Raw genomic sequence first — 13,600 nt, forward strand, 5'->3', positions numbered from 1 at the left:
TGTTTCAGAATTTCTTTCACCTACTGAGTTTGGGCTGACTGGCTTGTAATTACTCACATTATCCTTTCTTCCCTTTCTATATAATGGTACAACATTAGCACTCTGGCATCTTGCTGGAGAGGGTTGGAATAAGATGACTAAAGCCTCTGCTGTTGATTCCCATAGCCATTTCATCCAGGCCTGGTGATTCATCCAGCCTCAAGAATGCTAAGCACCGTAATGTTTTCTGCCTCAATATGTTTATCCCATTTAGTATTTCATACTCGTTAACTACTATGTCTGCTTTCCCCTCTGTGAAAACAAGACGTGATGTGTTCATGGGCAGCACGGTAGCATAGTGGTTATCAAAAATGTTTCACAGCTCCAGGGTCCCAGGTTCGATTCCCGGCTTGGAGCACTGTCTGTTTGGAGTCTACACGTTCTCCCTGTGTCTGCGTGGGTTTCCTCCGGGTGCTCCGGTTTCCTCCCACAGTTAGGTGGATTGGCCATGCTAAATTGCCCTTAGTGTTAGGTGGGGTTACTGGGTTATGGGGATAGGGTGGAGGTGTGGGCTTGGGTAGGGTGCTCTTTCCAAGAGCTGGTGCAGACTCGATGGGCCGAATGGCCTCCCGCACTGTAAATTCTATGATTGTTTTTTTTTGTAAATTTTTTATTTAAAACAGATTTGTAACATTTACAGAGAAAAAAGAAGGCCATATACAAAAGCCTTAACATATTGAAAACGAACAGTGGGAAAGAATAAACATATTAATAAGGCACTTCCCCTATCAGCTGTTTGCCCATGCTCCACGTGTTCAACTAAACTAATGTGGCTCTACCCCCCCCCCCCCCCCCTGTGGCTCTAACCCCCCCCCCCGGCTGCTGCTGCTGTCGGGTTCCTACGCTGTTCCCTGCAAGTGACTTTCTCCCCTGGGGGTCCCTGATCCCCCCCCCCGGCCCACTTAAGTCTTCTCTGCCCTCCTTCCCGGCTGCCCCCCCCCCCCCCCCCCGACGCTTGACCTGCCAGGTCCGCCCTGCGCTTGGCCCTAGCCCGCCCCTTCTCCTACTCTCCCTGGTGCCCCCTGATCTACGCTAGCTACGCTGACCCCTGCCCTTGGCGCCTGACTGTCACCCGCCCAAGTGCTCGGGCCCTCCCCACACACACCAAGGACCCATTAACCTGATTGTATCTCACTGTGCCCTTTCAAGTCCCTTAACCAACCCCGCGCCCATCCCCCCATCAGAGGCCCCGATCTCCCGCCAAAAGATTCCAAGTTCCAGGCCCCCCCTTGCAGGGCCCCCCTCTCCCCCACCCCCTCGTTGCAATCTCCCCAAATCACCCTAAGCAGTGCGCCCTCCAGCCCCCGCTCTCTGTCCAGGCTGAAAACAATCTTAAATAAAACATTACAGTACAGGATAATTTAACAGACCGCCGCAACACAAAAGCTCTGTGAGCCCAGAGTCCTTTAGTTCAAGTCCAGCTTCTTTTAATAAAAGTCCATTCCTAGTCAAAACAAGCTAGGTTAACAGACCACCGCCACTGTAGAGCACTGAAAAAAACTAAGTGCCCGTTAGTTCAAGTCCAGCTTCTCTTTAATGAAGGCCCAAACCTGTTCTGGTGTCTCGAAGTAGTGATGGAGTTCCTCAAATGTAACCCAAAGCTTTGCAGGATACAGCATTCCAAACCTCACCTTTTTGTAGAGGGCTGCCTTTACCTTGATGAATCCTGCACGCCTCTTGGCCAGCTCCATTCCCAAGTCCTGGTGGATGCGCACCTCGCAGTTCTCCCATCTGCTACTCCTCTCCGCCTTGGCCCATCGCAGCACACGATCCCTGTCGGCAAGCCGGTGAAAGCGAACCACCAAGGCCCTCGGTCGGTCGCCCGTCCTGGGCTTCCTTGCGGGGGCTCTATGCGCCCCATCCAACTCCAAGGGTCGGGGGAAGGCCTCCGGCCCCATCAGCGCCCCGAGCATACCCATCACGTATGCACCCGCATCCGATCCCTCACAGCCCTCTGGGAGGCCAACGATCCTCAGGTTCTGCCTCCTGGCTCTATTCCCCAGCTCTTCAAGCTGCTACTGCATCCTCCTCTGGCGGGAGTTCAGCTCCTCCACCTCGTGCTCCAGCTCCGTTACCGTGTCCGCCTGGCTGGAGAGCTTCACCTTGACCTCCCTTAGCGCCTTCTCTTGGACCGCCTGCGCCTCGACCATTCGGTCCATCACCACCCTCATCGGGTCCAATGTGTCCCTCTTCAGTTCGGTGAAGCAGTTCCTAAAAAACTCCCATCTGTTGCTCCCTTGGCCAGTAAGCCTCCGCTCCCTGGTCCCTGCCATCCGCCATGCTTCGCCGCCCGGTCTGGGGTCCCCGCTGCTCCTGCTTCGATCTTTGCCGCGCCACTCGACCACTTCTGGTCCAACTGTTCATATCCCGGGGGTATGAACCTCTTCCAAACCTCTTCCTTTCGTCCTGTTCAAACCTCTTCCTTTCGTCTCCGCCGATTCAGGTGGTCAGGTCCCGAAAAAAATCCTGTGAAACAGGTCCGTTTGCCCATCGCGGGCGGGAGCGATCCGACCTGCGACCTGCTTCCTTGAGGGCGCCACCGGATGTCGTAAATTCTATGATTAAGAACCATGCCCATGTCTTGTGCTTCCATGTGCAAGTTACCTGTTCGATCTCTATAATTGGCAGTCTATCCTCGGTTATCCTCTTGCTCTTGAGATATTTATAAATCATTTTCAACTTTCCTTGATTTTACTTATCAATATAATTTCATGCCCTCTCTTTGCTTAACTATCTTTCTCTATCATGCTGCATAGTGTGGGATTTTGTATTGCTAATTGTACAGCCTCGTTGATTTGCCAATTTGGTCATGAATTGGGACAGATTTCTGGGTCAATAATGCAACTGATGGAAAACTATTAGAAGACCATCTAACTTAACAGCAAACAAATTTGCATGAAACTTTCTTTCTTGCGATTAAACTTTGTAATGCCTCAGTGGTAAACTAGATGGCAAGTACAAGAACCAAGGGAAATAAAAAGCCAGCCAACACTGCAAACACTTTAACATTCAGAAAGCTGCTTCCCAGCTGAAAAAAACACATTAGGTATGTTCTACATCATCAATCCACATCTTTCTGACAAATTAATGATATTTATCCAACCATTTAAACATGCAACATTTTTATCTGTTGCATTCCAAATGTGAGGTGAGCCAATGGATGTCTTGTACCATGAGAACTCTTAACTCACTGGAGTGATAAGAGAAGCTGTTAAGTTTTCCTACATGGACTTCATTATATTTTTAAAAATAATACAGGAGTACTTGTATTCAAAATGGTGACTGAGGAGGTTCATGTCTCCATGCTGATGGTTCCTAGTTACCTCTTTATAGCATGCTTATTTTTAAAGGGGAATTAAGTCAAATTACACGCTAGGTACATCATCAGAAGAGCTGGTTTTTAAAAAGAAAATCAACAAGAACATAGCAGAAGATGTATTTTGCTTTCCCCAAAAAGCAAAATGATGTCGGGTACACCTTGCAGAAATGGATTGCAGGGCTTCAGATTGTTAAAATAACACTAAATTGTCATTACAGTGCTGTGATCTACAGTTAATATAGTTTATTAAGAACAAGAAAATAATTTGCTTATGCCAGGTGATGTTTGCAATGTGATGGAATAACCAGAATGTAGATGACGCTGTTTATTTTTTCCATAATTTACAACATTTAATACAAACTAATCCACTTAATCTTGCAATTTTACTTATTGACATGCAAATTTTAATGTTATTTCATGACAAGTCTGCACTGGAAGATGTATATTTCAAATAAGCTTTATTTCGTCATCCCCTCCTGTTTGATCCTTGATCAAAAAATCAGGCAGCTAACATGGCTCCAGTTATCAGTGCTGATATATAACCGACAACTGGGTAAAGTTTAAATGTGCAGTGAGAGTATCACTGGCACGAGAGTATAATACGTATTCATCTTTGAATGTTGTGCTTGCCCAGGTGAGTGCTATTATTGTTGAACCCTTTTTCTATTTTAGGCATCCATTTGAACATTCTTCCAGGTTTGTTCCAAAGTAAATCTGCTGCAGTCGAAGCTGTGTACACTTTTAATGTGGCATGTTGACACCTCTGAGTGCTCAATTTGGATATTTTTACATTGAATCCAGGTTCACCAGCAAATAGATGAGGTTGCTTTAAATCTTACAACTCTTACTGCCATTAATGAGAAGGGACTTTCAGCCCACCAGCTAAATTTGAAATTTAGCCGGGGAGGAACGCCACTGATCTACTGTACCATCCACTTCATTCTCTCTTCCCTTGGTCTCCAGAGGAAGCAGCTTTTAGTATTTTTCTTTCAAGATGTTCATTTGTGGAAATGTTTCGAAAGTTCCTACTGGAATGAATTGTGCTTGAACTGAAACTTGTATCTTTACCCTTGGCCAACTCACAGAAGCAGAAATAGTAACATTTAATCAAGTTAGTCAGGAAGGCAGTGTCGGTAATGCCTGTAGCTCCTCTCACCTGATCCTTTTACCAGACAATGTTTCTCAGAAAATGAAAAATCAGGGCTTCGGGTAGTGTTCTTGAGCAAATAGAATCTCACTAGGAATGCATCAGAATCTCACTAGGAATGCATCACTAAATAATTAGCTCATGATCCAGCAATAGTTGCTCTTGGAATGGTTTTCAATCCCTGCTAACCATCACTGAGACAAATGAATATGAAATACACTGGAGGATACCACAGGCATTAAATAATGGATAAAATTTGGTGCCAAATCAAATTCCCCCAAAATGCATTTAGTGCATTGAATACGCTGCACCCTGTTATGGGTATTGACCATCTATCCTAACCTTCCCAAGCAATGAAATTTAATGGATATCCAGGATGCACCTGGTTGCCATTTTTAATATGGATTTATTTTTCTTCAGTCAGGTTCAACGGTTGCATCACTTAAAAGAAATTGCTATTTTTGTTATGCATTTCTTTTCTGCCTGATTTAAAAAGATAAATAAATTTGGAGTACCCAATTATTTTTTCTAATTTAAGAGACAATTTAGTGTGGATAATCCACCTAACCTGCACATCTTTGGGTTGTGGGGGTGAAAACCACGCAGGCAGTTGGAGAATGCACACTATATACACGCGCGCACACACAAAATGACCCGGGGCCAGGATCGAATCAGAGTCCTCAGCGCTGTAGGCAGCAGTGCTAACCACTGTGCCACCTTTTGTCTTCCACCTGATACCCTCTTTTGCAATGCTTTCTTTGGGGCGCAGCGGCTGACTGCTTGCCAGAACATTTTAGCATAATTTATTGAGCACAATCTGCTCAACCACAAACTGCTTCATTTTTGATGCCCTGGTGTCCATTAAATCAATTTCTCTCTCTCTTTGACTGTTAACCTGGTATGCCTCTTAGTTCTACTGCCTAAATTGAAACTAGGGGCGAGGGAATGGAGTCCTGAGGTTAGCTTTTTCTTTTCTTCGGTGGCTAGCACTATTGTGTAGGAGGTGAGACTTCCCCCATGATTTGTCAGGAGGTGATGATTGACAACTGACCGGTGGAGGCCAGCTCTTTTCAAAATTCATTGGACTCTGGAATGGTTCCTGCAGACTGGAGGGTAGCTAATATAACCCTGCTATTCAAAAATGGAGGTAGCGAGAAAACCGAGAACTATAGACCAGTGAGCCTAACGTCAGGAGTAGGGAAGTTGCTAGAGTCCATTATCAAGGATTTCATAGCACAAAATCTGAAAAGCAATGATATAATCAGACAATGTCAGCATGGATTTATGAAAGGGAAATCATGCTTGACAAATCTACTGGAATTATTTGAAGATATAACTCTTAAAGAGTTGACCAGGCAGACCTGGTGGATGTGGTTTATGTAGAATTTCAGAAGGCTTTCAACAATGTCTCACAAAGCAGGTTAGCTGTAAAGTTCAAGCGCATGGGATTGCGGGTAATGTCTTGAGATGGATAGAAAGTTGGTTAGAAGACGGGAAGTAAAGGGTTAGCACTGATGTCTCACATCGCCGAGTTTGAACCCGGCCCTGGGTCACTGTCCGTGTGGGGCTTGTACATTCTTCCCGTGTCTGCGTGGGCCCCACCCCCAACAAGATGTGCAGAGTAGGTGGATTGACCATGCTAAATTGCCCCTTAATTGGGGGAACAAAAAGAATTGGGCACCTAAAATTTATTTAAAAAGACAAGAAGCAAAACGTTGGATTAAATGGGGCCTATTCTGGTTGGCAGGCAGCTACTAGTGGGGTACCGTAGGGTTCTGTGCTAGGACCCCAACTGTCCATATTATATATTCATGATTTGGACGAGAGAACTAAATGTAATATCTCCGTATTTGCAGATGATGCAAAGTTGGGTGGGAGGGCGAACTATGAGGAGGATGCAGAGATGCTTCAACGGGATTTGGACAGGCTGAGTGAGTGGGCATATTCATGGCAGACGTGAGGTTATCCACTTGAGTAGCAAAAATAGGACACAGATTATTACTTGGGCCTAAATTGAGAGAGGTGGATACTCAGTGAGACCTTGATGTCCTTGTGCAGTCAATGAAAGTGCGCAGCTCCAGCAGGCAGCAAAGAAGGCAAACGGTATTTTGGTCTTCGGAGCGAGAGAATTTGAGTGCAGGAATAGAGATATTTTACTACAGTAGGGCATTGGTGTGCAGTTTGGGAAGGATGTTCTTGCTTTGAAGGGGGTGCAGCAAAGGCTGATTCCTGAGATGGCAGGACTGTCATATGAGGAGAGATGTAAGTTGGTTAGGATTATATTCATTGGAGTTTAGAAGAGTGAGGGGGAATCACATAGAAACTTATAAAATTCTAACAGGATGGACCGGGTAGATTCAGAAATAATGTACACGATGGTGGGGGAATCCAGAACCAGGGCTCATAGTTTGAGGATAAGGGGTAAACCTCCTGGGACTGAGGTGAGGAGTAAAATCTTCATCCAGAGAGTGGTGGATCTGTGGAATTCACTGTCACAAAAAGTATTTGAGGTGAAAACATTGTAATTTCAAGAAAGGATTAGATATAGCTCTTGGGGTTAAAGGGATCAAAGGATATGGGGCGGAAGGCGGGATCAGGGTATTGAACTTGCCATGATCATAATGATGGAAGAGAAGGCTCGAATGGCTGGGTCCTGCTATTCTCTATGTATGTTTCTATTTACAAGAACATAGGATCAGGAGAAGGCCATTCAGCCCCTCGAGCCTGTCCTGCCATTTAATGAGATCACTGTTGATCTGTGGCATAACTCCATTTCCCTGCCTTTGGCCCTTTTATTAAAAAAAAAATCCATCTCAAGATTTAAAATTAACAGTTGTTCCAGCTTCAGCTGCTGTTTGTGGAAGAGAGTTCCAAACCTCTACTGTCCTTAACAACTCTCCTGAACTGTTTAGCCCAAATACTTAGACTAGGCCCTCTAGTTTTATAATCTCCAAGCAGTGGAAATAATTCATCTTTACCTGCCATGTCTTTCTCTGTTAATATCTTAATACTTCGATCAGATCACATCTTAACCCAAGTTCTAGCGAAAACATGTCATCTCTCTTCGTAACCTTAATAAACACACTCCCTCTGAGGCCAAAATATCCTTCCTACGGTGTGATGACCAAAACTACTCTCAGTACTCAAGTGGGGCCTAACCAGGGTTTTGTATATCTGCAGCCTAATTTCTGTCTTTATATTCCAATCCTCTGCACATAAAGGCCATTAATCTTCTCGATTATTTTCTGCACTTGTTCGTAGCATCTGACAGATCTACGCACCTGAACCTCCCAAGTCTCTTTGGACAACCACTGCACGTAACCTTTTTCCACTTAGAAAGTACTCCGCTCTATCCTTTTTTGGTCCAAAATGGATAACCTCATACTTGCTTATGTTAAATTCCATCTGTCACACTTTTGCCCATTCACCGAATCTGTCAATATCTCCATGCAATTTTATGCTTGCATCTGGGCTCTACAGTGCCATCTAATTTTGTACATCCATTGTACATCAATTTGGATATGATTTTCGATGGCATTATCCAATTCATTAATAAATAGTGTGAATAATTGAGGCCCAATGCAGGTCCTTGTGGTACACTACTAGTCACCTGCTAATTAGAGTAAATGGCCACACTCTGGCCTGCCACTCAACCAATTTCTTAGCCATGTCAATAATTTTCCCTCAACTTAAAAAAAAATATATAATCTTTATTGTCACAAGTAGGCTTACATTAACACTGCAATGAAGTTACTGTGAAAAGCCCCTAGTAGCTGCATTCCAGCGCCTGTTCGAGTAGACGGAGGGAGAATTCAGAATGTCCAAATTACCTAACAGCATGTCTTTCGGGATTTGTGGGAGGAAACCAGAGCACCCGGAGGAAACCCACACCTACGCAGCGAGAACGTGCAGACTCCGCACGAACAGTGACCCAAGCCAGGAATCGAACCTGGGACCCTGGCGCTGTGAAGCAACAGTGCTAACCACTGTGCTATCGTGCTGCCCAGAACTCTGTGGGCTTCCACCTTACTTAACAGTCTCTTATGTGGGACTTTGTCAAATACCTTCTGCAAGTGCATATAAATAACATCCATAGATATTCCCCTCTCTACTACCTTGGTCACTTCAAAAAATTCGTAAGATTAGTCCGGCATGACCCTCCCTTCATGAATCTATGCTGGCACTCCCTGATGAAACAGAATTTTGAGAGGTGTTCAGTTAGCCCATTCATGATTACAGACTCCAGCAATTTCCCCACCACAGATGTTAGGCTAACTGCTCTTTAATTCCCTGGTTTCCCCCTTTTCATCCTTTTTAAAAAAAAAAAAAAAAAATTTTAAAAAAAGAATTTATTTTTCCTTTTCTGAGTTACCAAACCAGGGCTCCGAGTGTGGGTCAGGGGCGAACCCCTAATCCAGCTCCTCGCCTGCTCCAAAAAACTAATTCAAATTGAATCCAATTCATGGTCCCCACAAGAGAGACATACCAGATCTGAACCAAAGGCTCAATCTACAGACACTTGATCTTAGCCAAAAGGCTGAGAAGCGATTTTCCCCCCCTTTTCATCCTTAAAGGGTAGAGTGACATATGATTTTCCAATCTGAGGGACTACACCTGAATCTAGGCAAATCTGAAAGATTATAGTTAGGGCATCTACAATGCGCTCCCTTATTTCTTTTAATGCCGGTTGTTGGAAATAGTTAGGTCCTGGGGATTTGTCACTTCCTGGTTCCATTAATTTCCTAGTTACTGATACTTTACCAACATTAATTGTATTAAGTGCCAGTCCGCAATTGACTTAATGTTTTGGGGACTTATGGCAAATTATCCTCCTTTTCAACTGTAAATACTGAAGCAAAGTAATTGTTCATATTGTCAGTAACAACAGAAAAATGGCAGACAAGATCTCCACAGCTTTGGCGCCTTGGGAAGGTGGGTAGGCCTTTCACGATGTTGGCCTAGGTGCACTGGCAGCTGTGCAGCCTTGGCAGAGTATGTGTGTGTGTGTGTTCGTCCGCCCTCCCGCTGGAACCAACTTTCCTCTGTTCTCTCTTATCTCCCAAAATGCCCTCTTCCTGCTCAAGTTTTATGATTGCATTTGATGTTATAACTGGACTGGAAGAATCCAGAATGGCGTCCTAGAACAAAACCGTGCTTTTTAAACTAGTGTCCCAGGGCCGCTAATTAGTTTTAACAACAGAGAATTTAAAAAAAATTAAACATGGAAAAACTACATTATTATACAATACAATACTCCTTTACTTCCCTTTTGCTTAACAATTGTGCACAAGTTTTAAGACTAACAGATTACAAAGTACATCTTAAGCTACAATGATCCCATGAACAAACAGTCCCTTTTAAGCACATAGATTGGTTGTGGTTAAATACACACAGTGCTCTGAACTCAAGTTAGTGTCTGTGGGTTCCTCATTCTATAAGCATTATAGAAGCACAGAATGGAACCAATCCCCACACATACAAATACTTTCAACCAGCATGAATTTAACGATAGATTTTACCCTTCCACGCACAAACTTTAGAACACATTTGAAACTATATCTTATTTCTAATGTTTAGCAATATAAATATAAATCCCTTAAAACTACCGTTTTTGTATCATCAGCTTGTCTATAAGACACACATCCAGTTCTGTTGATCCTATTCCCACTAAACCGCACACTCAAACTTCTTTCCTGCTTCCTATGTCAGTTGATAATGTTAATGGTCCACCTCGGGTACTGTCTCCCTCTTTCACATCTAAAATAACCAAGCCTTGATCCCTCCATCCTTTCAAAGTTCTTGAACATGTCGCTGCCTCCCTGATCCATGTTCTTTTTCTCAGAGCTCCATGGTTGAATCCCTCCATTGGGATTCAGCCCATATAAAAGGACAAATGACACTTTGCGATTGTGACAAAGATTAACTATTCATCTTTGTCCTTGCCCTCTCTACAATCTTTTGGGTTGAAAGAAGGCTCTGTGCAGATGGTCAGTTGTGGTGGAGTGGCCTGGTTTGACTTGGATGTGTCAGATGCAACTTGACGGTGTTAAATGTATTGGTCATCTCACTAATGCTCTCTTTCCTTGATTGATTCATTGGCTAGCACTGGACCTACGAATGAATAGCCGAGGAGATGAGTTGCTGTGTTGGAGCCATTGCTGCTCTCAGGAGTTTTGGAGAGGGTTGGGCCAGCAAAAGCAGGTGGTCTCCTTGGCCTGGGGTCTTTTGGTAGCAGGATATTAAAGAATCTCTGCCAATGGGTTGTGACTATCCAGGATGGGCGAGCTTCCTAAAAGTCTGTATTTGCTTCATTTCAATTCTCAATATACCATTGATGCCTGGTACAGAAGACGATCTGGAGGACAGTTGTACCACTAATTTAGACATATTGATCATAAGTACTTCTGCGGGGGAGGGACCATGAAGGTCGAAGTGTTTTTTTTTTCATAATTTATTCTGTGGCTGTAATGTTGGTGCCACACTGTAGTGACGTGGGCTGTGATTACCTTGTAACTCTTGATTATGTATGAGCAGTTGCGCCCGCAGTGAATTTCTGTAAGGCCAATAAAGTGTGTTGAATGAATTCAATTATTGATCACCATTGTTGTCCATTTGGTATGATTTCACTTGCCTGGTTCCATTCTTATCTACCTAATCATAATCAGGGAGTCCCCTCCAATGGCTTATTTTCCTGCTCCTGTACAATTCACTTCTAATGTTGCCCAAGGAATTATGCTTGGCCCCCATCTATTTTGATCTCCATTCGTCTACTCGGTGACTTCATCTGAGAACAGATCAGTTTCCACACGTATGCTGACAACATCCGTCTTTACCCCATCACCACCTCTCTCGATCCCTCCACTGTCAAAATTGGCAGACTGCTTGTCCTACATCCAGCATTGGGTGAGCAGAAATTGTCTTTTAAGTACCGAAAGACCAGTGCCATTGCCGTGCACTTGTTGCTGACTTCATCCCTTTCCTGGCAAGGGATGAGGCTAAACAAAACTGTTTGCAAAACCCTGGCATAATTCCTGACCTCGTCATAAGCTTCTGACCACGTATCCAAATTCTCATGAAGGCTGCCTGTTTCTACCTTCATAGTCAGCTGAATCTTTTATCCATGTTTTTGTTAGCCCAGGACTGGAATTCAAAACAGTCCATTAGGGGAAACATCCTCTCAGCGTTTACCCTGTCAAACCCCTTAAGAATCCTATATGTTTCAATGAAATCACCTTTCATTCTTCTAAATTCCAATGAGTGAAGTCCCAACCTGTTTAATCTTTGCTCATAAGACAATCTTTTCATACTGGGGACCATCCTAGTGAACCTTCTCTGAACTGCATCCAATTAAATATATATTTCCTTAAATAAGGGGACCAAAACTGCTCTTGGTACCCAGATGTGGTTTCACCAATACCGTGTATTGTTAGATCATTATTCCTGAGCAGATGCACATGCAGAGGATTAGCAGTTGTCATGATTTGTCATCGTGACTAACGGTGCTCTTGTCCTATGTATCTCATAGGCTTTTGAACGGCAAATATTAAAAACAGACCTAGCTCTAAAACTACATTAACATCAGTACCAATGCAGTTGCAATAGTTGCGCTATATGAACGTATATATCAGAATGCTCAATATATTCATTAACCCTGTGAGAAAGACATGCGGACTATGTTTCGGGCAACCACTTGCCAATATGAAACTGACCTACAAATGCAGACTGCAGGAACTCGCCAAGGCTCCTGAGCATCTTCCAAACCCACGACCGCCATCACCTGGAAGGACGAGGGCAGCAGATACCTGGGAACACCACCACCAAGTCACTCACCATCCTGACTTGGAAACGTATTGCCATTCCTTCATTTTTGCTGGGTCAAAATCCTGGAACTTCCTCCCTAATAGCACAGTACTGACACGTTGGGGACTGCAGCCATCCAAGAAGGCAGCTCACCACTACCTCAAGGGTAACTAGGGGTGGGCCTAGCCAGTGAAGTCCACATCCCATAAATTCATTTAAAAAAACACATTAGGTGAATGCCTTTCTGCCTGAAGATCATTGAAGATTGAATAACTGCATTAATGAATGTGGAAATGTGACTTGTGAAATTATTGACTTGGCACTGAGGGTTGGGTTTTACATTTTATATTCCTATTTGTAATTCTGTTATCTTCTATGGACACTAATTGGTAAATTCCTTTATTCATACTAAAAAGGTTTGATATATAATTGTTTTATGCTATTAAGGCTTTTAGGCATAAAACCATTCACAGCATTTTCAAGCAATGGAGCAATTGAATATAATTAGAATCATAGAAATTCCAGATGGAAACAAAACCTTTTGACCCATTTTGCCCTCTTATTTCCATTAATTCCCAACTCTTTCTCCATATCCTTTTTTTTGTGTTATAATTGTTTAATTTGTTCTCTGTTCAGAATAGAATTATTTTTGTTTTGTTTGGTATGGAATTAATCTGAGAAATGTCCCTCGGAAGGTGCCCAAAACATTTTACAGAAGGTGCACTTAATCACTTGCGTCAGTTTTGTGTTGCCAAATCATGCATCAAACTATCTTATTGAATGAGCTCCTGGCACAAATTTAATAGATTTAAGATTTCATATTACTGATGTTGTTTTCTTCCCTTCCAAGAGAATGGCCTCTGTTCATTAGGGTGAAGCAATTGAGCTGCTGTTGGAGCACATCACTGGTTTATAACTGAATGTTGCTTAATTGCATGGGGAAATCTAATTTTTAAAAACTTGTTTGAAGGATCATATTCAATAATTATATCTTCTGTTTCATGGAAGTATTGTCTACAATATTCAAAGATGCTGTTCTTGGGCATTTTGCATATTATAGTCTTAACCTTGTGTACAGTATAAACTGTATAATGTGCTTACACACCTGGGGACCCCAGTGGAATTTCTTAGAACTACATTTCCCTTACTGTGCTGATATTTTGACTCTAGCTTCCCCACTTCTGTCAGAACCATGTCTCTTTTTTGGTGGTCCCAAAGTGACCATTCCCTCGTTCTCTCAGAGATGCAATCTGTCATTTCCCGATGCTCTAGAACCTCTTTATCCCCATTCCCTA

General features: G+C 43.3%; 1 protein-coding gene across 1 annotated transcript in view; it reads left to right on the plus strand.

The window, feature by feature from the left end:
* The window catches only part of LOC140421136 (non-POU domain-containing octamer-binding protein-like), an 87,007-nt gene extending 75,914 nt beyond the window's left edge, over positions 1-11,093 (plus strand). The window contains exon 11 of the mRNA XM_072505570.1: positions 10,609-11,093. Coding sequence (XP_072361671.1) covers positions 10,609-10,626 — 18 coding nt within the window. The 3' untranslated portion in view covers positions 10,627-11,093. The remainder of the gene's footprint in view (positions 1-10,608) is intronic.
* The last annotated feature ends 2,507 nt before the right edge of the window (positions 11,094-13,600 follow it).

This window comes from Scyliorhinus torazame, chromosome 5, assembly GCF_047496885.1.
Source record: "Scyliorhinus torazame isolate Kashiwa2021f chromosome 5, sScyTor2.1, whole genome shotgun sequence".
NCBI lineage: Eukaryota > Metazoa > Chordata > Chondrichthyes > Carcharhiniformes > Scyliorhinidae > Scyliorhinus > Scyliorhinus torazame.